This window comes from Vanacampus margaritifer, chromosome 9 (assembly GCF_051991255.1).
Source record: "Vanacampus margaritifer isolate UIUO_Vmar chromosome 9, RoL_Vmar_1.0, whole genome shotgun sequence".
Classification (NCBI taxonomy): domain Eukaryota; kingdom Metazoa; phylum Chordata; class Actinopteri; order Syngnathiformes; family Syngnathidae; genus Vanacampus; species Vanacampus margaritifer.
The window spans coordinates 9294128-9317163 of record NC_135440.1 but is presented as its reverse complement, the minus strand read 5'-3'; the positions used below and the strand labels follow the sequence as shown (position 1 = coordinate 9317163).

Here is a 23036-nt window from a genome sequence, read left to right as displayed (position 1 = left end):
GCTCATTGGCTGCTTCACCGGTTTACTTGTATCAAACAAAATTATTATGTGTGCGATCCTTATTATGCGTAGTAAATTCTTTCACTGATCAATATTTACATTTTTTTCAACGCGGCAAATCTTGTATAAAAACGCGTTATTTGTATTTCTTTATTTTACATCTTTGCCACTTAGGGCAACTTTGATATTTTATATTTGTGCAAAAATTGTTCACGAATATGAAACGAAAAGATTTCTGCTGACTGGATTCTAGCCGTGACTCGTGCGACGTCACCAACCAGAGGGGCTTTAAAAATGCTGTGCATCTTATCTAGTCAGAATTTGTTAGAAATTGCGCATGAAAGAAGAAGAGCTGAGGATGCTTAGGAATTCATTCAAATGTAGAAAATGCACAAAGTGAGTAAAGATGACAAAAGCTGATCTCTTCAGCAGTCTCACTATGCACCGTCGACCGCTTGAGGACGCTGTTTCTCCATGCTGAAATGTCTTCCCAACAACTAGTAGTAGCCTTTCCTACTTACAATTTTTTTTTTACTCCTACGTAGTTAAAATTATAGAAACCCCGCTGTTTTGGGGGAGGATTTCTGTCATAGTAACTGATTTAAAATTATGTCTAAATACTGCCACAAAAAGGGAACACTTAAACATAGGGCTCTGCAATTAATTAATGAAATTACAATTTCAATTATTACACTCCACAATTACAAAATCAGCATAATCGTTTACATTTTTTTTTTTAAATAGCATTTTTTTTTAATTTGAAAATAACTAATTTAATAAATTTAGTTTCATCCAAAAAAAAACTTGCACAATTATAGTGTTTCAAATAATTTTATTTGACTTAATATTTTGTATTGCTTTTTTACGTTTAAACATTTGTATTGTTTTGCACCCAAAAAAATCGTCCTACTGCACAGTGCATGCTGCACTCCAACTGCAAGTTTTTGCCAACATAAATAAATCAATATATATTATTATAAATATATATTATTTTATTCTGTTTGGTCCAAAAGGAACTTACATAATTATCGTGTTTCTATTTTTTTTTTAATGGTCTCAATATTTTTAAATGTGTAATCATTTTCTTGTTTTGCACCCAAAAAAAACTACATTATCATCCTACTGCACAGTGCACAAGCTGCACTACAACTTCAGGTTTTTGCCAACAATAAATACATACAAAAATACATATAATTATAAATATATATTATTATAACTTCTGTTTGGTACAAAATTAACTTACATAATTATAGTGTTTCTATTTGTTTTCAATTGGTCTTAATATTTTTAAATGGTTAAACATTTTCTTGTTCTGTACCAAAAAAATTATAATCGTTTGAATAATCGTGATTTCAATAATTGCCCAAATAATCGTGATTATTATCTTTTCCATAATCGAGCAGCCTTACTTGTAGATGTATTGAATGAAATATTCCATTTGAAAATATTTCTGTCATTTCCACCGGATGTCTGTTCCATTTACACCACAAAATTGATTTACAATTTGTGTGGCTGCATTAATTGCCTGCAACGCCTTGACTTCCTAAATACAATCAGAAGCACTGACCTTCATTTACTACTATAATAATTAAATTCTGTTCGTTAATTTCCAACGATATCTGCATTACATAGCCATTCTCTTGGCTGCCCATCTTTCAGTAGTATGCATGTTAGATTTTATCCCCCCACTCCCTCTTTTATATTTAAAGATTTCAACATCTATCTTGTGCCATGTCATTGTAATCTGCCCAGGGCCTTCAGTGCCATATGCACTGGCCCATGACACACTTTGAGCAATGGATTTTATTTTATTTTTTTAACAAGGCCTGCTCGGCTTCAGAAAAAAAGTGAGCTATGATTGGTTGTTACCAGAGCCTTCAGCAACTGTGATGTCATTTTCGTTCGACAGCAAGTGGCAAAATGGCCGCCACCGTTGATAGATAAAAACAGGTGTGTTTTGCTGCTTAACACTAATGCAATAACCATGTTTAGACTAGTGAGGCTGCTTGGAACTTATTATTGTAAAGATAATTTTTTGGTTGACTAATGGTTGAAATAATGTAAGGCCAGGCAGCCATTAAAACTGATTTTAATGGCTGCCTGGCCTTACATTATTTTTATAGATTTAAAAATATCCCTCCTGTGTTTGCACTGTTACCTTAAAAAACACACACACACACATAGGATTAGTGAGTGAGACTTTATTCTGTACACTGTTAGCAGAATCACATATTAAGAATGTTCTGTATTACAGAAAGAAATGATAACAAAATACAATGGAAATAAGGAATGTTTCTGCAGATTGATCACATTTGAAGTTAGTTTTGTTACATGTGTATGAGTTTAACATATGTCAGTCAGAATTTGAGGTAATGCAACTGAAATAGGCACCAGTGCCTTGCCTAGTGTTCTGCTGCTATGGTCCCGACTTCCTATTATATACTGCATGATGAAAGCACAGTTATATACAATACATTTCAACCTGTTAACTGCATTGAATAATAATCCTCTACAGTATTCTTTAAAAATAAAAAAAATAAAAAAAATTACACTATCCTATTAAAAACACCAATAAAATTAGTAGGTAGATGCCTAAAATATAGCATACACACCAAATGATGAACATACTTCTGAAAGTGACCTAACTAAACATTTTTAGAATAACATTGCCTTTGTTTTTGTTGTAACTGACAATCTTATGTTAATGGGACTATGTTTTTGTCTGTAAAAGAGTCATTAGTATTCGTCACAGCTGTCACTTGGCTACATTTGGACCATGTTAACTGTCTTATTAGTTTTCACACCGCCTCCACTACAAAGTACAATAAAACAAACAATCCAAAATATGTTGACAAATAAAGCAACAATGTGCATTAATCTATCAGACATACCTAAGATAATGCCTGGTAAGACAACACTGACAAAGATAGGTTGGTTTTGTTGCTGCCACTACCTTTTTCCTTCAGTTTCCTTTGCATTTGTTGCTTTGGGTGTTTTGTTTTGTGTTTTAGCAGATTTCCTCTGTCTGAAAGATAATAAAAACAGTTAAAGAACACTTATGGCTACTACTATTCGGCAGTTTAGTTTTTTCTTACCAATTCAGTCTTCCTTTTTGACTCTGTCGTTCTCCGGACCCTGGTGACACTCTGCCGCTGACACTACCACACACGCATACACACACAAACAAACACATGTCAGTTGATGTTTTCATTTACAAAAAAGGAAGTTGCTACCTTTTTTCTTCTTTTTTTTTTTGTATGCGAGTATGTGTACATGTGAGAGTACAGCATGTTCCCAGCAACGGAGACAGAGGCAGCAGTGTGATGTCTACTCTGGTCTCACTCACACCAGGCAACAGACCACTTGATACTCATAGAAAGGGTTCATGTGGACGCTTGATTATGTCCACTATTTATTTTCTTTTACATTTATTTGATTTATAGTTTGCTTATGCCAACTAGATCACTGTTGGACTATACTGATATGACAGATTTTCATTAAACTTTTGAGAAAAGTTTTAAATTCAAAGATATAAAGAGAAGCCTAAGCAGAACATAATCATTTAAAACAATACTGCAAAATTTGAATGAAGTTATCAGGATTGTATGGCACAAAAGATGATCTCTCCTCAAAATTGTCTCAAAGCATCATTCATTTTCAAAATGTAAAAATATTTTTCATTATAATCTCTTGAAGTCGCTGTAGTCAATGCAGGAAATTTTATTTTGAATCGCTACTCCCACATGTGGCCGAAAAATGAAACAGCACACACCCTTTCTCACGTGCACACTGCGCACATGGCGTCACATCCGCAGACAGAAGGCCGGAAATTCAAACCTGAATCCAATCTGAAAATATAATATTCCGAGAGAAAAAAAACTTTTTACAAGAAAAAAACTTGTATATTTGCGACATTATCAAGTGGCAAATTGGCAAGAAAAAAACTCGTAAATTTACGGGAAATAAACTTGCAGATTTGGGAGAGAAAAACCTGAAACGTTATAGTCTAGACAAGGTGCTGACTTTTGTTCACTAGGAGCAAACGTGAGGATTTGCTGGTGGTTAATGGAACACTCTTTAGTCTTTACAAAATGAAAAGGCAGGATGGAGACAGATTTTTTTCTTAACCTTTACTTGCCATACACGGCAGCTAGAGCGACAACACTTCCTGACTCCCTATCAACTGACAACCAATCAGAACCTAGCAAAATTTTGGTAAATGCTAGCGAATGACTGAGAGCAGCAGAGTCGACACATCAATTTAGCAACTTGTACAAAAAAAAAAAGTATGAATGTGTAAATAATAATTCTGGAAACAAATTAATTAACTTAAATGATTGATCCTCAGGGTGTGGACCTTTGCAAAGCGAGGCGCTTCAAAGTGTGAATGCTTAATATGATATGGTTAATCTCTGTTAAACTATCTCTTTAATTGAAAACCCGACCGAAAAGAACTGGCACAAACATCCAAGTATACTACGTGTTTTTCTCGCAAGTTTTTTTCTTGCAAAATCTGCGAGTTTATTTCTCGTGAATTTGTGAGTTTTTTTTCTCTGAATATAAACCCCCCCCCCCCCCCCCTAAAAAAAACAACATACATTTATACGAGGCCCTAATACGTAGAGTAGAATAGTTCTTCTTTCAAACCAAGCTGTGAAAAAAGTTATTTTATCTACGGTAGTTATTGGTACGCTAAAACTTTAAGTACCAGGCAGTAAAATCAGCTGAATACAATTTCTTTCTCCATTACTCTAATAGTCTAATAATGCGCATGGCTGGCTGAATGGGATCTGGTTAGACTTGCTGAGCATTTTTTTGTCTTACATAACGTGAAGCAGCAGGGACTAAATAGTGCACAGTGAGAGTTGCGTGACTGAGTCTGTTGTGTTGACAAAATGCTGCCACCGAAATCTCACTCAAGACAAGCAGTGTGTGTGTGTTTGCGCGCATGTGCGTGCGCGTGCTCACACATTAACAATGTCTTGTCTGCTGCAAACAATGGAGTTCAGACAGGAGCGTGCGCAATGGATTGTTGGATTGTTCATTTCAAAGACAGTGGAACAATTCATTGTGTGTTTTGGTTGCTAGCCAACTGTGTGTTAGTTTTCTGCATGGTAACAATTACAAAACGTTTGCCATAGTGAATGTTAATCTTACTCAATGTTGACATGCTTCGATAAGTGTCTTTTCCCATCTTATCTAGATGTAAACAAGATGTTGGCTCTAAATGTGTTTGAACATGTCCAGTGACCAACTTTGCGTAGATTAGTCACTTATTCCAGGTAATGATAGCGTTGCACTGCTTGGACCTCTTCCCCAAAAGACTGTCAGAATTTGTCAGGCAATCATTATTTAACAGGTTGATACGTGGTATGACAGCCTGACAACCACGTTAGCATGGTAGGTTTGACAAATAACAACTCTAGCCCAATGGCTGTTATCATCAACTAAAAGTTTTAGTTCAGCTGTCACACGCTTCACTTAATGATGGCCAAACTGTTGTCTAGGGGAATACTATATAACAATAATAATTCCATTCCCCCAAAAATCACTTTAAATAATCAAATGTATGCTATAATAGCCATTTATTAGTTAGCAGGCTACTTTCTGGTTTATGACAATGGCAATGCCAACCCTCAGTTTCATCAATATTGGTTTCTCAAACAAACAAATCAACAAAACGGTAATCTAAACAATATTTCTTGACTTTGTGTCGACAGGATTGAATTAAAGGGTGCCAGCAAGGTCTTGTGTTAGTTTGTACCTTCAGTTGAGGGTTCAGAGGCTTGATCAGCAACAGTGACTGGTGAATTGGCCTCAATTTCTGTTTGTGTAGGCTCAGCTGCAGAAACTTCCAAGGCACAATCACTCGACGAAACTTCTGAGGCTTCCTTTGAAGAGTTTTCTAAAAGTAATGTTGAAGATACTGCAACCTCCAGGACTTGTTCTTTTTCTACCAAGGAGGGCTCTTGAAGAGAGGTTGATTCTGCAGGACATGATGTTTCTGCTTGTTGAGCAGTTTTTGAAGACACCACAACAGATTCATTGGACTCTTCAGCAACAGGTTGTTGTTCAGCTTGTGTCTCATCTGTAACCGGCACTTTAAGAGGCATCTCTGGAATGGTCGCCACTGCAATCCCGGTGTCTATGATAGCCTCTTTTACCTCAGAGGTTGAATCTTCTACTGTCCCATCAACTGCTGTACCTCCAGCTGCTGGTTCAACTTCATTTGATGCAGCCTCAATTGAAGCAGGAGATTCAGGTATTTCTAAAGCTGGAAGTGGTGGAGAATTTTTGGTCGTGGTCTCTAACAAAGGTGCCTCTTCATCAGAGACCTCAGCTACTGCTTCCTGCGTATCTGCTACCACAGGCTCAACAACATTGTTGGCAGCTTCAGGAGATGCCTGTTCTGCAACTACATGCACCTCAGCCTGCACAGGTTCAATGTCTAAAATAGGTCTCTCAACCGTCATTTCTTCTACATCACCCTTAATCACGTCATCATCTTCCAGGACAGAAACCTCAGTCTTAAAAGTCTCTGCATTTTCCATAGAAGGGGCCTCTGCTTGTTCTATTTCAAGATCTCCCATGATATGGATCTCCTCCTTTGAAAGAGTTTTGGCCATCAGCGGTTCCACGGCTTCTACAGCAACATCAGCAAATCCAGAGTCACTGGAGGCTTCTGCTGGTGCAGCAGCTGAACCAGTCTCTTCCACGCTGACAGGATCTGCTTGTGGTTCAAGATCAGTCAAGAGGTCTTCCCCAGAGCCAAGATCCTCCTGGGCTTCCATTACCATTAATACTGCTCCTGCCCCATCATCAGCTGCCTGCTGAAGATCATCAGCTAAGGCACTTGCAGGCAATTGTGTTTTGTCATCGATGGTCTCTGCAATGATGCCGTTCCGAACAGCTGCCAAAAGACAAGCAAAGGCATGATAAGTTATGGCTGATGTGAATTGATAATACAAGTCTAATGTGATTTTGTCAAATCAATCCATTTGTCACACAGCATCTCATAGAAACATTGCTGAAGGGAGATGTGAGGTTTAAAGGTGTAAAACTATTTAGCAACTAGAAACTAAATCCTGGAATCTACTAATGATGTGAGACTATCTGTGTTTTTTGAGTCATCGGTGAGCTATGGTCTATCCCAACTGACTTCTGGCAAGGTGGTGTGGTGGAGAGTTCACCTGGGACTAGTTAATTGGGGCACATCCTGTAGACCAAGGTTCACCAACTCTGGTCCTCGAGGTCCAGAGTCCTGCAGGTTTTAGATGGTTCCGCCCACTAGCACACATGATTCATATAATCAGCTCATCAGCATGCCTGATAAGGATCCTGATCTTTAGTGTCAGGTGTGTTGGTAGTCAGAAACATTTAAAACCTGCAAGACTCCAGACCTCGAGGACCGGAATTAGTGAACCCTGCTGTAGACAATCAGTCAAACTCACATTTCCACCAATGGGTTATTTAATTTAGTTGCCCGGTGGCAGCAGGCATTTCTGGGCTTGTAGAAGGCTTGGCAAACAGTCGAGGTGTCTCGCGGTGTTCTCTTATGCGATTGTTACTGCAAATCAGTCAGGAAATTAACTCTTCGAGAGACTTGGACTCATCCCGAGTGGTCAGCTGATCTTGAATTGAAGCTCCTTGGAACTTAAAGCTCGTTGGAGAGACCACAAACAAAAGTTGTCTTTAATGCCGCCTCATTCCATCCACTCTCAGAGGCCAAAATTCTGAACTTGATTGCATAGTCCGACTTTGATTTCTACAAGGAATAGGCTCACTTCCCTGCACTTCCAGAGACGTTTAGTTTAGTTTAGTTTTGTTTGTAAAGCCTAATTTGCACTAGGTAGATGCTCGAAACCATGAAACAGTTCAGCAGGAATCCGCCACAAGCTCCTACATCCATGGAATAATGTTTGGCTGACGGAATGTTGGGTTCACGGTGAAAAGGCGAAGGTGAGACAATCCCTCATTGGAGGTTGGGGGGGTGGGTTGGAGCAGGTGATGACGTCTGCAGGGAAGCGCTGGCCAACAGCCGTGTGGCCATTGACTTGGTGATGGAAATTTTCTGATTAGAGTTCATAACCACCCTCAGGATGTGCTCGTGTCTGTCAAGCAGTGCTCCACGAAAGGTGACTGAGTCTGCTGGGTCCATGACTGGTCAGAACGTGACGTAAGGAGCAGAATTTATACCCAGAATGTAGACAGGACATGGAAGTGGAGAAAGTATATGTCTTTATACACAAATATAAAAAGTAACAACAGAGAGCAAGACTTAACATAGCAGGGCATGGAAGAAACTACACCTTCTTCTGACGTGTCACTCAGTAATTAAAGCTTAAATGCTGAAGGCCATGCCCAACCTTGTGTGACAAGACAATAGTAACTGACAACATCAAGGATCCAAACTCAGTCACAGCAGGATTCTAGTTAAACTGCTAAATTGACAACAGGAACATAAAAAGGCAGAAAGAATGTCCGAAAGAGCTTTCATTTCCTTAGTTTAAAGTGAGTTTTATTGAATTCTCAGTTGAATCCCTGAGGCTCGGCGAGGCACACTCAGAGGAAATAAATCACATGTGATGATAACTTTTGTCAGACACACCCCACCTCAACTCAAATTTACTGACATTAATTGTGTCAACAAAATCTTAGCCTCAGGGTAAAAGGACAGTACAAGAGCGCATGTGTTTTTCAAACCAAATGAGCAATAACCTAAAGTAAATCCATACAGCTAAATTTTAGAATAGCCTGGCCTGTGTGATTATTTCAGATTGCCCACAAACAGGACAAATCAGAATGGATCTGCTCACTGAATGGCTGAAAAGTTTTGACTCAGCATCTGCCTGGTTTTATTTGTCTGAAATGGTGTAAAGAGCCAAGAGCTGATAGGTGGAAAGGAATGCGATGGCCTGGTTTCTCAAACTAGGCCACCTTCACTCGAACACAGACGTTTTCATAAATGTTTATATTTCCATGCATTGTGACGTTTTGACCACCCACATAAAAAAAAAGTTAGGCCGATGAAAATAAATGTGTTATAAATTTGGAAACTCTGTCCTGACCAATTGTGTTTGGGTGTGAAAATTTGCATGGTCTGTGTGTGTGTGTGGGGGGGGGTTTGTGCCTTTTCTGTAAATCAACTAAAACAAATGAGCTAAAACATTCTCAAGTGGTCTGGATTTCTATAATTCATATTTCAAATGCAAGTAAATAACCCTGACCTGAACTAAAATGATAACAAAAACGTGTTGTGTTTGTGGTTGCGGCAACCAATATACCACAAAAGATTTTAGTTTGTTTTTTTCTTAAATAAAACAACATCAAAATAAATCTACCTGTGATTGAGCAGGATAAGGCAAGTGGACATTGTAAACATCTCTACAGAGAAGCTAGCAGGACTGCCTGTTAGCAAGAGGAACACACAGGCTACCAAACCTCCATCATCGGGTTTGTGTAAGGCATTTTCTCACAGACGAGAATAAAATGTTTGGCTGGGTTGTCTGAACAGTTTAGCAAGATGTAACATATAATGGCTAGCCTGCTCTGTATGGGCAGGGCTAATCCATTCAATCCATTTCCCCCGTGAAACAAGCGGGTCTGTGCCATTAAGCTGAACGACAGTAAATCCAAGCTGACACAATCATAGCCTTCTTAGTATGATGATAGAGAAACAGACCAGCTACCATAGCCAGATTGTAAGTCAAACAGCATAAGTCACCAAAAGAGCCACTCAAAGGGAGGCTAGGCTCACTTACAAACGTTTACCAAAAAGTAGTATACTTTAAGTAGATAATATAGAGTAAACCTAAGTATACCTAAGTTTATTTTTCGAGAGTACTTATGCTTGTACTAAAAGTAAACTTTAAGTAAACTCCTTGGGACTAAATTGGAATATTTTAGTACACTTAAAAGTATACTTAAGTATATTAAGAAGTATACTTTATAGTGTTTTTAAGTACACTATTAAGTATACAGTACTTGAAAGTATACTTTGTGGTTCACTTATGTCCACAGTTTAGTATACAGCAAAAAAAACAGTGTTGAATTGACAGGGATCAAACCAGCAAACACTGGTACTAATGGTAGCGACCTTAACCTCTAGGCTATCCAGCCAAATGAACTTTGGGTCTTTATAAATAAATGTAACCTATAATTTTGGTTCCTTAGCGAGTGCCTTCTAAGTATATAGTACAGCAGGTGTGCCCAAGTTCTATCCAGCCTGTTTTCCATGTTTCTCTCCATTAACACACCAGATTCATGATCAGGATTGTTATCAGGATTCTGCAAAGCTTTCTGATTAGCTGATCATTAGATTCAGCTGCAATGCGGGAGGGAAACATGGAAAACAGACCGGATAGGGGCTCTCAAGAACCGGACTTGGGCACCACTGTACTACAGTATGTAAACTTTTAGTATATGTTTTAGTATACTTACAAGTATACTTAACATTTACTTGGTGTAGTATACTTCCAAAAAGTACAAGAAAAGGAAACTTGAAGTATACGCTCCTAATTTTGAGTATACTTCAAGCATACTTAAATATGCTTATTTTTGGTAAGGGAATACAGCTACCATGACCATGACCAAGGTTAAGCCATTGATGAGTTAGATTATTTTGAATATATACGATCTTAATGTAAATTGCTGGGTACCCCAAGAGTCTGAACAGAACCTACACAGTAAATTCTGTAGAGTAAATTTGACTTTATTTATAGTGGGACCAAATAGACTCAGTTTTAGGGTAAAATTTACACTTGGAAGAGAGTAAAATAAAGAATTGAAAAAAATAAAAGTAACCCAATGGTTGAGGAACAAACTCACAAGCTTCAGTTTGGGAGACGGGCGATCTACTCCCTAAGACACCCAGCGTATGTTAGTATATTGCTCGTGTCAGCTCGAATCTTCCTAACTCTAAGACCAAAACAATGTTTTTTGTCTCCTATTGGACACAACAAACAGCAGGAGGGGCATAGCTCAGGTGATAATGTGGCAGTCTCCGGAGCTGAAGGTTGAGAGTTCGTTCCTCAACCTTTGAGTGACTTTTATTTTTTTATTTTCAATTCTTTATTTTACTCTCTTCCAAGTGTAAATATAAGCCTACTCTAAAACTGAGTCGATTTGGTCCCACTCTAAATTGAGTAAAATTTACTCTACAGAATGTACTGTGTAGATATGTATTGAAACTGAGTGCCTGCATACATGGATGACTCGTCTGTCAACACGATTTGTCTGCCAATGATGACTGAGGTGGTAGTCAAAACAGTGACATGGTTGGGAGGGGGCAGACAGGGATTCCGGTGAGTAGATGGAACCGCTGGTGACTGGGATAGCACACAATGTGTTTGCACAAGTCACACGAAACAAGCTCAACTAGGAAAAAGAGCATGCCAAATGCTGACATTACTCATTTGTATTGTGTAAATCTACTGAAGAAGTGCCTGAAAAACACACCGATTGGACTAATTAATTTCCTGGTTAAATTATGATACTGTAGGTATTTAAATAACAAGATGCCCAATTAAGCCACCTCATCTGTCATGCATGCATGTGTGAGTGCAAAGCTGTGCCTAGTATGACACAGCCATGTGCCTGTAGGTTGGGCTCATGAATGGACAATCATGATTTGTGGTGAGTCTTTTGATGGGCATGGCCACTAGCCTGGCAAGCCACACCCACTTTCTTGAAAAAGAAAATGGGTCTGGACAGGCGTCCATAGACAATAGCGATTCGCCACCGGCCGAAAACAGGCCGGCCAATCAAATCCGTCTATTTGCGTGACGTCGTCTTCGCTAACGCTTGCTAACAGAGTGACTCATGACACCTGCATGAATCTTCAAGTTTTTCCCGCAACTACGACATAAGTCACTCACTTCTGTCTCTCTTCGGCTAGTAGCCATGTTGGATTTTTACTCCGTCACCGCAAAAAATAAAAAATAAAAAATAAATATAGACTTCAATGAGTCACTTTTCTGACGTCACGTCCGCTCTTCGCTCATTTGTTCATTCTACTGTCTGTTAGCGCAGGTATGCCCCGTCTCAGAAATGCAACTGATAGGGCAAGACAGTCTGGATTTCCAGGCTACATGGCCATAGCCTTGTGCATGTGAAAAACTTGACAAACTGAGGCAGAAGCTGCATGATTTTTGTTCAGGCATACTTAAAAGTTCAAATATAAAATTTAAAGCTATTCCAAGCATAGGTGCACATTCTTTCTTTTTTGTTGCCAACATCAATTTCTAGATGCCAATTAAAAACATCTTTTGTTGACACATTGGCATTCTAAACCACAGTAATTAACAATTTGATCAATTAACTCATTCACTGCCCAAAATTCATAAAAAAAAAAAAAAAAAGATTATTAAAAATTAGGGGTGACACGCGATTACATTTTTTAATCGTAATTAATCGCATGACTTCACTAGTTAATTCACGATTAATCACAAATTTTATGTCTGTTCTAAATGTAAAATAAAAATTTCTAGGTTTTCATACTCTTGTTAACAAAAGTGGGGAAAAAATGTTGAACTAATAGAAATAGTTCAAATGAATTGTTGACGTTTATAGCCGTCAATCGCAGTGAATGAAAAGTAAAAAATTAAGATTATTAAAAATTTGGGGCGTCAAGCAATTACATTTTTTAATCGTAATCAATCGCATTGACTTCACTAGTTAACTCACGATTCATCACAAATTTCATATCTGTCCTATATGTACAATAAAAAAAATCTAGGTTTTCATACTCTTGTTAACAAAAGTGGGGGGGGGGAGCTAAACTAATAGAAATAGTTCAAATTAATTTTTGACGTTTATAGTCGTCAATGGCAGTGAATGAGTTCATTTATATTACATTGTTAGCTTGCGCACAATGCATAGGTAGCCAATGTTTTGGTCACAAGCATACATTCATTGGGAGTGTTGATAATTTTGATTTAATTTGTAACAATTAACGAATGTTAAATTTCTGTTACCACCAGTACAAAAAAAAAAAGCAATCAAAAGAATGTCTATTTATGAACCATAAAGAATTTAACATTTACTGTACCACCAAGTCAAGCAAAAAGCACACAGTGTACCGGAGCAGTGGGTATATCAGACACGCCCCCTTCAGCAAATCTTTACTGAATGAAAGTCATTTCCCACACATTACATTTATTGTTGATATTAAAATGAAAAGTAACTGACAACTTACCCAATGTACCTCCATTGCTCTCTTCAGGCTTTGTACCTGGTTTCTTTTCTTGATCTACAGTCTGTGCACTGGATGAAGAGCAGCCCATGTTTGCGGAGGGGGAAACTTTTAACTAAAACAACAAGTAGCCGTACCTGGCAATCGAGTAATGCCACTTGACAAATATTGAGAGTTGGTAGCTGTGAACGCATGCACAGCTACTGTACACTCCTTGTGTGCCTGTGTGATCATGCGTGACCTGCTGTCTCCCGAACATCTGTTGTTCACTCTTCCGTCTCTACCTCATGCACACGCTCACATTGTTCACACTGGAGGATGGAGGATGGAGGGGGGGGGGGCGTCCCATTCCCCACCTCACCAGCATATTTCCTCCCCTTCCTACAGAAAGGATCCACCACCTTGTGGTAATATGTATGGTAGCATGTGAGCAAACGATGCCACTTAGTAAAGTTGTGAAATTGTCTGTAAATATTCCACATCTGCAATTACACAACCACATCATGTGGAGAGTTTAATTGTCGATTAACTGTACAAAGACTTCTGTTTACATTACACAACAAACATAGTGTATCATAGGCATGGGACGGCAAAGCGTAAAAATATGTAGCTCCAAAAGAAAGCATTGCATCTGATGAGTTCACGGGATGTGCAGTGATGAATGCTACATGTTTCATTTAAATGAAGTCTTTCATTTTTTCACAAGTTGATTCTCCAGCAGCTGCAGCCTGGTGGACATAGCTTCAAGTGGGCACGTTAAAGAAAAAGCTGCAAATATATGCCACCCAAAAAAAAACTGATGTTAAACATCTAATATGTAAAACTATTTATTAGAATGAGAGCTATCAAATGATTGCTTTTTGAATCAGATTATTCACATTTTAGAATTTTGATTAATCAATGATTAATCAATGATTAATCAATGATTAATCACTTAAGTATAAAGCCTTTTTTATCCAATTTTTTTTTTGCCTGCCAAATTTGACTAACACCTGTTATGTGTTAATTCTTTCGACATTTAATGTTATGAGGACGTCTTAAAAAAACTCACAAACACACACACTCATACTCCTCTTTTCCTAATCAGTTAATTACTTGCATAATTTAAAATGAAAAAAAATGATCCCAATATTTTGACATGAACAAATATTCTGAATGTCATACGCAAACATTTAATACTTTACTTTAATGCATGTATGTTTATTGCTCAAACACAACCTGTGCTACCTTTAACGTAGCCATCCGCTGTCAAGATAAAGGATCATTTGCGGTTAAAATTAACAGTGTGATTAATCTGCGCTAATACATGTGATCATTTTTTTGTGATTAATCAATGAGTTAATGCTTTAACTTTGACAGCACTAATTTTAATATACTATAATAAAAAGGCCAACTACCAATTATTATGCCTTTACGAAGATGAGAATGTCCTATTAACTCATTCACTGCCATTGACGGCTGTAGATGTCAAAAATTCACTTTATTTCTACAAGTTTAACATTTTTTAGTTTAACACTTTTGTTAACATAAGTATGAAAACCTAGAAAAAAAATTGTTTGTACATTTAGAACAGATATAAAATTTGTGATTAATCGTGAGTTAACTAGAGAAGTCATCCGTGATGACATCATGATTAAAGAGTTTAATCGCCGGACGCCCCTAATTTAAATATTTTTTTAAGAAAAGATTATTTTAAAAAAAATAATATATATATATATATATATGGATAGATGGATAGATATTTAAATAGAAAAGATTATTGAAAATTAAAAAAAAAATGTAATTTTTTTTTAAAGAAAAGATTATTAAAAATAATTTAAATAAATGGAAAAATATTATAATCAAAAAATAATTTAATACAATAATTTTTTTTAAAGAAAAGACTATTTAATTTTTTTTTTTTAAAGATTGCTAAAAATTTGAAAAAATAATTAATGTATTTTTTTTTAAATAGGAAAGATTATTAAAAATAAAAATTAATAAATTTAAAAAAAATTAAATGGAAAAGATTATTTAAAAATTAGGGGCGTCAGGCAATTAAAATTTGTAATCGTAATTAATTGCATGATTTCACTACTTAACTCACAATTAATCACAAATTTTATATCTGTTCTAAATGTACACAAAAAAATTTCAAGGTTTTCATACTCTTGTTAACAGGAGTGGGAAAAAAATGTTAAACTAATGGAAATGGTTAAAATGAATTTTGATGTCTATAACCGTCAATGGCAGTGAATGAGTTAAGATGCTGTCATTTAGTGTATATAATGATGGTATGGAAGAAAAAAAAGATTGTTTACCAGAATGCATTTCTGGTTGATTTATGTTGCACCCTTTTTTTTTAATGTATTTATTTTTTTATTTTTTGTTCAAACCATTACTTTCCGCGCGGACACGTAACCCCAGCAAGCCACGATCGGAATGAGCCCCCCTCGTGTGTGAGCTTCTCAGTGCACCAAACTGAAGCATATTACCACGACGTACATATTAAGTGTCGATTGGTCAATGTGTTGTGCAATTCCTATTAGTTCTCACAGCCACTAGCTGCCTCCTTCATCAATGCGCAAGCCGCTCATCACAATCACACATTTTGGGTAGGCTGTATGTCAGCTGGCTTGCGATGTTACTGGCTCAGTGCAGGGCCATAGTTTGGATGTATTTGTTTTATTTTTCATCTGTATTAATTTGGAGGGGAGCTGAGGTGCAAGTGAAAAGCATCACCCACCATTGCTACGATTGCATTAATATCAAAGTGGTTGTTGAAGAAAAGGATATTGTTCCGTCCCAGGCTCCTCAGCTTCTCAGTGACTTGCTTTTGAAACATTAGTAGGTCTTCACACTGACATGTGTTTTCGTCCCCTGGTTTGACTGTGGAGGACAAATGAAGAAAATTGGAATCTTGCTCATTTGTCTTACCTGAAGTCCCGCCTTGCAAGCTGTCCCTCTGTGAGCGTGTGTGTGAGTTTAAAATACTGAACTTTGTTACTGTACATACACGTAAGTAGATTTTTCAGGTATCTGTACTTTAAAAGGACAGTGTTTATTGTTTAGCGCCATATAGTGGTGAGCTAATAATTTATTTGGAATTTATTTGGACTAACGCATTCTGTTAGTTCACGACTAAATGGCACTTAATAGTACACACTGTACTGTACGACTTTTTACTTTTATTCCCTATATAGTATTTCAAAACAGATATCTGTACGTTGTCAAAATAGGCTCGTTCATGTATTCAACCCCCTACACTGTAAAAAAACAAAACAAAACAAAAACTGTAATATAACAGATTTTTACTTTTTATTTTACTTTTCTTTCTGTATTTAAAAATATAATTGAATTTATAAAATAAACTCTGATTTTACATGTCAAATGTAAAATAACATGAAATCACTATAACTGTAAAAACACACAATATTTGTGTTCTTTTACAAAAAAAACTCTATTATAAATTTAAACAACTCAAAATTAGTATTAATAATATTTTATTTTTGTTTATGAGTGTGACAATTTTGTAATTGTGGAGTGTAATAATTGAAATTGTAATTGAATTAAAATTAATTTCACAGCCCCACCCTAAGATGATGACACGACATAAAAAGGGCAAAGAGAAAGGTAAAGTCAAGTCTACCATTACATATCCTGGACTTGAGCTTCTTTGTCGCTTCTTCAATTTTCTCAAAATCTTTAGTGTAATAAACATATTTCTCAGAAGGTCCGGTTGCTATTTCTCTCAGCTCTTGTTCCACTGCTTTACCCACACCTAAAGCATAAATGGTGACTCCTAAAAGTACAAAAAACAGTCAGCTTTTTTTTTTTTTAAAGATGTTTTGAGTTGAAAGGAACTTGGTAAAAAGAGAGTACCTGAGTTCTTTGCTTTGCTAGCCCATTCGGAAACATCATTTTGAGACCTTCCATCGGTGAAGACAATACCGACATGTGAAATGTTGGTCCTGGCGCCTTCTTTGGCTGAGAAGCTCAGCTCATACATGTGACGCAATGCTGAGCCGGTCATAGAGCCTCTCCCCATGTACCGCATCCCACTGACGGCTTCCTTGATATCTCGGGCTGCGCTGTACTGCCCCAATGTGAATTCTGTACGCACCTTAGTGGAGTACTGAACAAGTCCGACATGTGTGCCTGTCTGGGAAATGTCCAAAGCGTCCACTATTCCATTTACAAATTGTTTGACAAGCTCAAAGTTGTCGGAGCCCAGACTCTTGGAGCCGTCAATCACAAACACTAAATCCATGACTCCTTCGCCACATTCTGGTTCTGTTGGAAACACAAAATTACTATCAAAATCATATTTCACATTCAAAACCAATAGACCATTTATTGGGGTTACATACTTTTGCAACTCCGCCCATCCTCAGCCAGCATAAATCCTTCCATACACTTGCATATGTAGGAGTCAGTGCCGCTGATACATTGATGCTCACAACGATGGTCCACTGTCTGGCACGGGTCCACACCTAGCCATTCATATGGATTGATTTCATTTTTTATCTATTTTTGTTCAAAAGTAGTTTGGACAAAAATGTTTTTTTAGATTGAACAAAACTCCTCTTAAACTGTGTGGATGGATACTAGGATTACCGCTGACCTCACCATCAGTTCAAAATGTATTTAGAATGATGTAACATGTAAACACTGGAATTGTTATGATTGTGCTTTCATTTCATTGAGTTGTGGGTTTTTTCAGTCTCTGATTGAGTAGAGGGGCGTGTCTTCCTGGCTTCGTCCAACGCTTTTTGTAGAATTCCGTTGTGTACTATTAAATTTGTCAATTCACACCCTTTGTGTCTCTGCCTTTCTGGGATTCAATATCCGGTTATTCCAGAAATCATTACAGTAATAAACAGTAACTGCAATATTTGAACACACTCTAGTGAGGGATTACGCTGTGAGTTTCGTTGACCACGCAACATATATCAAATATTAGCATATCACACATGGGCCAAGTAACCTGACATCATTAATTATATATATATATAATATCGGGGGAAAAGGAGGTCCTTTACCTTTACATGTCCTGCCATCAGCATTGAGGGTAAATCCATTCCTACACTTACACCTGTAAGACGCAGGACTGCTCACACACGCATGCTGGCACTGATGGTCTACCGTGTCACACACTGCTGTGCCTGTGTGCACACACACACACACACACACAAAATTGTAAACTTATGAGCACAACCGTATGGTGAGAAAAAAAAGCCTACTGCCTTCAGAATCCAAAAAACTGTGGCCATTGTTTTGTATTTTTACATACAGTAAGTAGAGATGTGCATGATCATTTTGGTGACGATTCATAGCATTTTTGAGTCATGAAGCAAAATTTAGCTTTTTTACATGCACAATAGTGCTCATAAGTTTACATACCATAAAGGTATGTAAACTTATGAGTGCAACTGTAATTGCTTGGGGACAACAGCCTTTCAGATGTGCTCCTTTTATACCCATCCATGACACTCACCACTTTCAAATTAACCTGTTGACCTGTGGAATGTTCTAAACAGGTGATTTTTGAACATTCAACTTTCCTCGTAATTTTTTATTATTATTTTGCATTGTCCCAGCTTTTTTAGAATGTGTTGCAGGTGTTAGATTCAAATGAGTAGACTGACAAAAACAACAATAACAAAATAACATTCATCAGTTTGAGCAATAAATATCTTGTATTTGTAGTGTATTCAACTGAACAGTTGCAATTGAATTTAGTTAAATTTTGTGGATCAAAGTTCATAGGAGGAATAAAACTATTTAAAGTAGTTTCTCTACATTCCATATATTCAACTGTTACATTTGCGTCTGGAAAATGTATACCCCACTATACACTGGTGCCCACTTCCTGATTTTTTGTTGTTGTTGTTTGTCACACTTAAAAGTTTCTATGACGGTGTATTGGGTCCACAAAAAATATATATATTTTTAGATGGTGGGGGCAATATTCCGAGAAAAAAACTCTTTATTAAGTGGCAGATTTGTGAGACAAAAACCTAGCGTACTACTTGGATGTTTGTGCCAATACTTTTTGGTCGGGTTTTCAAAAAAGGAGACAGTAATGGCTTTAACCATATCATGTTAAGCATTCGCACTTTGAAGCGTTGAGTACGGCCAGCGACAAAGACGCCTCGCTTTGCGATGGTCCGGTCCACACCCTGAGGATCAAGCATTTAAGTTAATTTGTTAAAATTAATATTTACTTGTACATTTATGTTTCCAGAATTATTATTTACACATTCATACATTTTGGTATTTTTTTGTACAAGTATCTAAATTGATGTGTCGAATCAGCTGCACTCCATCATTCATTAGTATTTACCTAAAGTATGCTAGCTTCTGATTGGTTAGTGTTAGTCAGCTGATAGGAAATCAGGAAGTGTTGTCGCTCTAGCTGCCGTGTTTGACGAGTAAAGTTTGAATTAAGAATGAATCCGTCTCCATCCTGCCTTTTCATTTTATAAACATTGTCCCATTAATCACCAACGAATCCTCACATTAGACTATAGCTACGCTACGTGTATTTATCGTAAGTTTCTGAGGGTTTTTTTTCCTCACAAATCTGCCACTTTATAAACTCGCAAATTTACAAGATTGTGTTTTTTTCAGAAGTGTGTTTTTCTCTGAATATTGCTCCCGCCCTCTAAAAAATATATATTTATACGTGGCCCTAATACGCCATTGTATGTTTCCCATTTTAAAAAATAAAATAAAAAAAATCAACTGGCATGAGTCACCCTCAGCAAGAATAACTGAACTTAAGAATTTTCGATTTTCGATAACTGGCAATGAGTCTGTGGAGACATTTTGGCCCACTCTTCCTTGCAGAATTACTTTCATTCAGCAACACTGGAGGTCCTTTTAAAGGTCATGTGACTGTGTTTCAATCAGATTCAAGTTTGGGCTTCAACTCGGCCACTCCAAAAGCTTCATTTTGTTGAAGACATTCAGATGTTGACTTGCTGTGTGTTTTCAATTGTTGTTGCTTTAGGGTTGGGGTCACAAACTGATGGCCAAATATGATCCTTCAGGATTTTCTGGTAAAGAGCAAAATTCATGTTGACACAAATCACAGCATGTCATCCATGTCCTGGTAGGTTAGCAGCCCCAGACCATCACACTACCACCACAGGTTTGGAGATAATCAGGGTTGGGTGTGGTCAGTAAAAATGAACTGAAATATGTTTTTAACCAGATTAAATTCATGATTTAACAAAGGATGGCCCAAGTACATTTTCACACAGGGTTGGGTAGCTTTATCAAATCCCCATTTGAAAACGGCATTTTACTTTCACTATCTTTGTGTAATATATACATTTGTTTGATTATCTTAAAGGGAAGTAAACATTTCTTGACACAAATTTTATATGTGACCTCACTTGTCTAAACATGACATTCTGATTAATATTACATTTGTAGAATGTGAGTAATGCAACAAAATCCAGCTGTTTTTATCTATCTCGGGGGGCGGCCATTTTGCCACTTGCTGTCGACATAAGATGACATCACAGTTCTTCAGGGCTCAGGCAACGACCAATCACAGCTCACCTGTTTTCTGAAGCTGCGCTGTCATTGGTTGTTACCTGAAACCTGAGCGACTGTGATGTTATTTTCACTCGACAGCGAGTGGAAAGATGGCCGCCACCTGAGATGGATAAAAATAGCTGGATTTTTCTCCAATAAGGGGCTCATATCTTACTAACGCAATATTAACCAGAATACTGTATTTAAACCAGTGGGGCTACATAGAACATATTTTTGTCAATAATTTTTGGGGGGCGGTTGACTTCCCCTTTAAACATTAACTCATTGACTGCCATTGACAGCTTTAGACGTCAAAGATTAATTGTAACTATTTCTGTTAGTTAAACATTTTTTTCCACTTTTAACAAGAGTATGAAAACCTAGAAAAAAGTTGTTATTGTAAAAAAAATATTGTACATTTAGAACAGATATAAAATTTGTGATTAATCGTGAGTTAACTATTGAAGTAATGTGATTAATTTAAAAAATAATAATAATAATGGCCTGACAACCTAATTTATAATAATATTTTCTTTCCCTTTTTAAAATAATCTTTTTTCAAAAACCTAATTTTTGATCATCTTTTCTTTTCATTTTTAAAATAATATTTTTTTCCCAAAAATAAAAGATTATTAAAATTAGAGTGTCAGACGATTAAAATGTTTAATTGTAATTAATCGCATGACTTCAATAGTTAACTTATGGTTAATCACACATTTTATATCTGGTGTAAATGTACAATATTTTTTTCATACTCTTGTTAACAAAAGTGGAAACAATTTTAAACTAATAGAAATAGTTAAAATTAATTTTTGCCGTCTATAGCTGTCAATGGCAGTGGATGAGTTAAAATTGGGGTGGGGGGGGGAATTTTAGAAGGGGGCAAACACTTTTTCATGGCACAGTAAATGGAGGTTGAGTATATATGATCGAAATGTCTCTCATCACCTTGACAAAATTTGGTCTGGAACACTGACAGCAGGGTTTCCATTTGGCTAAAGTTAGCCACCAAATGCACATGCTCCGAGTGTGGCTGACTCCCCATGGCCCTCAGGGTGCTCACGTCCACCCTTCCGATACCGATGACAAATATCTGGATGCCGGCCCGTCTCGCTTGAGCCGCAACCTCCTCCACCGAGTCCTGCGGCCTCCCATCAGTCACAATCATTGCGATCCTAGGGACGCCGAGCTGAGCTCGCCGCGCGCCTTCAGCCTCGGTGAAGGCTGTCTCCATGGCGTACTGGATAGCCAGACCTGTCATGGTACCTGTGGCCAGATGCCGCATGGTCCTCACTGCCTGCTCTACCTCAGTCTTGTTGCTGTATTGATTGAGGGAGAACTCATTCTGAACCACACTGCCATACTGGAGTAGGCCAACGCGTGTGGCATCAGGACCGATCTCTAAAAACTGAAGAAGGTTGTGGATGAATGTCTTGACCTTGTCATAGTCATCAGGTCGGATGCTTCGGGAGCTGTCGATCACAAAGATGAAATCCATTGGCCAGCTTTTGCATGGGTTCTCTGGGATCATAAAAAAAAAAAAAAAACAAGACATGAGGTTAAAAAAAAAAAAGTTGTGTTGTTTAGAAAGCACATACCAGATTGTTGTGTCGCGTTTTGCCATGTGGCAGCAAAAGGTCTGGGATGCCTGCTGTCCAGCAGAGCTGCATTACAGCACAGTAGGCAGAGGAGAGTGAGGACCAGGAACCTCATTCTGATGATTCGGGTTGACAACTGCAGCTCAAACTATGGCAAAATACACACAAGATGTTATGGTTGCCAGTGCCGTTCTGCAAGAAGGTTTGCGCTAAATCAGTGGTGTCAAAAATACGTCACGCGGACCAGAACCGGCCCGTCATGGGGTTCAATTTGGCCCATGAGGACAAAACACAAACTGCACTAGAATGAACTATTGTTGCTAATTTTGTCCACTGTAGGGTGCACTGACAACCACTTAAATGACATTCTGAAATATGGCTGCTACTCAGGAACTGATGCAATTTTTTATGTTATTTTTTTACTCATTTTCAGATTTTGTTGCAATAAAATGGTAATTATTCGCACTAAGAAAAAAAAAAACAAGAACATTTTTGACCTGTCGTTATTTTTACATTAGACCATGGACATACTGTTCGGATTTAAAGGGGGAGAACCCCCCCAAAAAAACTATTGACGATAATATGTTCTACGGTATACTGGTTAACATTGCGTAGTTAAGCAGCAAAATTCAGCAGTTTTTAATCAATATCAGAAGGCGGCCATTTTGCCACTTGCTGTCGAGTGAATATGACATCACAGTTGCTGAGTTCTCAGGTAA

General features: G+C 37.4%; 2 protein-coding genes across 2 annotated transcripts; both read right to left on the bottom strand.

The window, feature by feature from the left end:
• Positions 1-2185: 2185 nt before the first annotated feature.
• Positions 2186-13492, bottom strand: LOC144057958 (uncharacterized). Its single transcript, XM_077576001.1, has 4 exons — positions 13196-13492; positions 5765-6910; positions 3096-3158; positions 2186-3025 (listed from the first exon to the last, which is right to left on the bottom strand). Exons 1-3 carry the CDS (start codon positions 13281-13283, stop codon positions 3100-3102), a joined length of 1293 nt encoding a protein of 430 aa, XP_077432127.1. The 5' UTR covers positions 13284-13492; the 3' UTR covers positions 2186-3025; positions 3096-3099.
• A 391-nt stretch (positions 13493-13883) lies between these two features.
• Positions 13884-22432, bottom strand: LOC144057966 (matrilin-1-like). The gene is made up of 8 exons (XM_077576015.1): positions 22318-22432; positions 21674-22240; positions 18214-18336; positions 17542-17664; positions 17054-17464; positions 16821-16973; positions 15968-16060; positions 13884-13939 (listed from the first exon to the last, which is right to left on the bottom strand). The coding sequence occupies exons 1-8, from the start codon at positions 22430-22432 to the stop codon at positions 13884-13886; spliced, it is 1641 nt and encodes a 546-aa protein (XP_077432141.1).
• Between the last annotated feature and the right edge of the window lie 604 nt (positions 22433-23036).

What these genes read in the sequence shown, in the direction of transcription:
- LOC144057958 (XM_077576001.1), bottom strand. Translation starts at nt 13,283, where the DNA reads ATGGGCTGCTCTTCATCCAGTGCACAGACTGTAGATCAAGAAAAGAAA. An exon ending in GAGCAATGGAGGTACATTGG is followed by an intron (nt 6,911 to 13,195) that starts GTAAGTTGTCAG and finishes GTCTTTTGGCAG; the next exon opens with CTGTTCGGAACGGCATCATT. An exon ending in CTCTGAACCCTCAACTGAAG is followed by an intron (nt 3,159 to 5,764) that starts GTACAAACTAAC and finishes CGTGTGTGGTAG; the next exon opens with TGTCAGCGGCAGAGTGTCAC.
- LOC144057966 (XM_077576015.1), bottom strand. Translation starts at nt 22,432, where the DNA reads ATGAGGTTCCTGGTCCTCACTCTCCTCTGCCTACTGTGCTGTAATGCA. An exon ending in TGATGGCAGGACATGTAAAG is followed by an intron (nt 17,665 to 18,213) that starts GTAAAGGACCTC and finishes ATGAATGGCTAG; the next exon opens with GTGTGGACCCGTGCCAGACA. An exon ending in CAAGTCCAGGATATGTAATG is followed by an intron (nt 16,061 to 16,820) that starts GTAGACTTGACT and finishes TGTCCTCCACAG; the next exon opens with TCAAACCAGGGGACGAAAAC.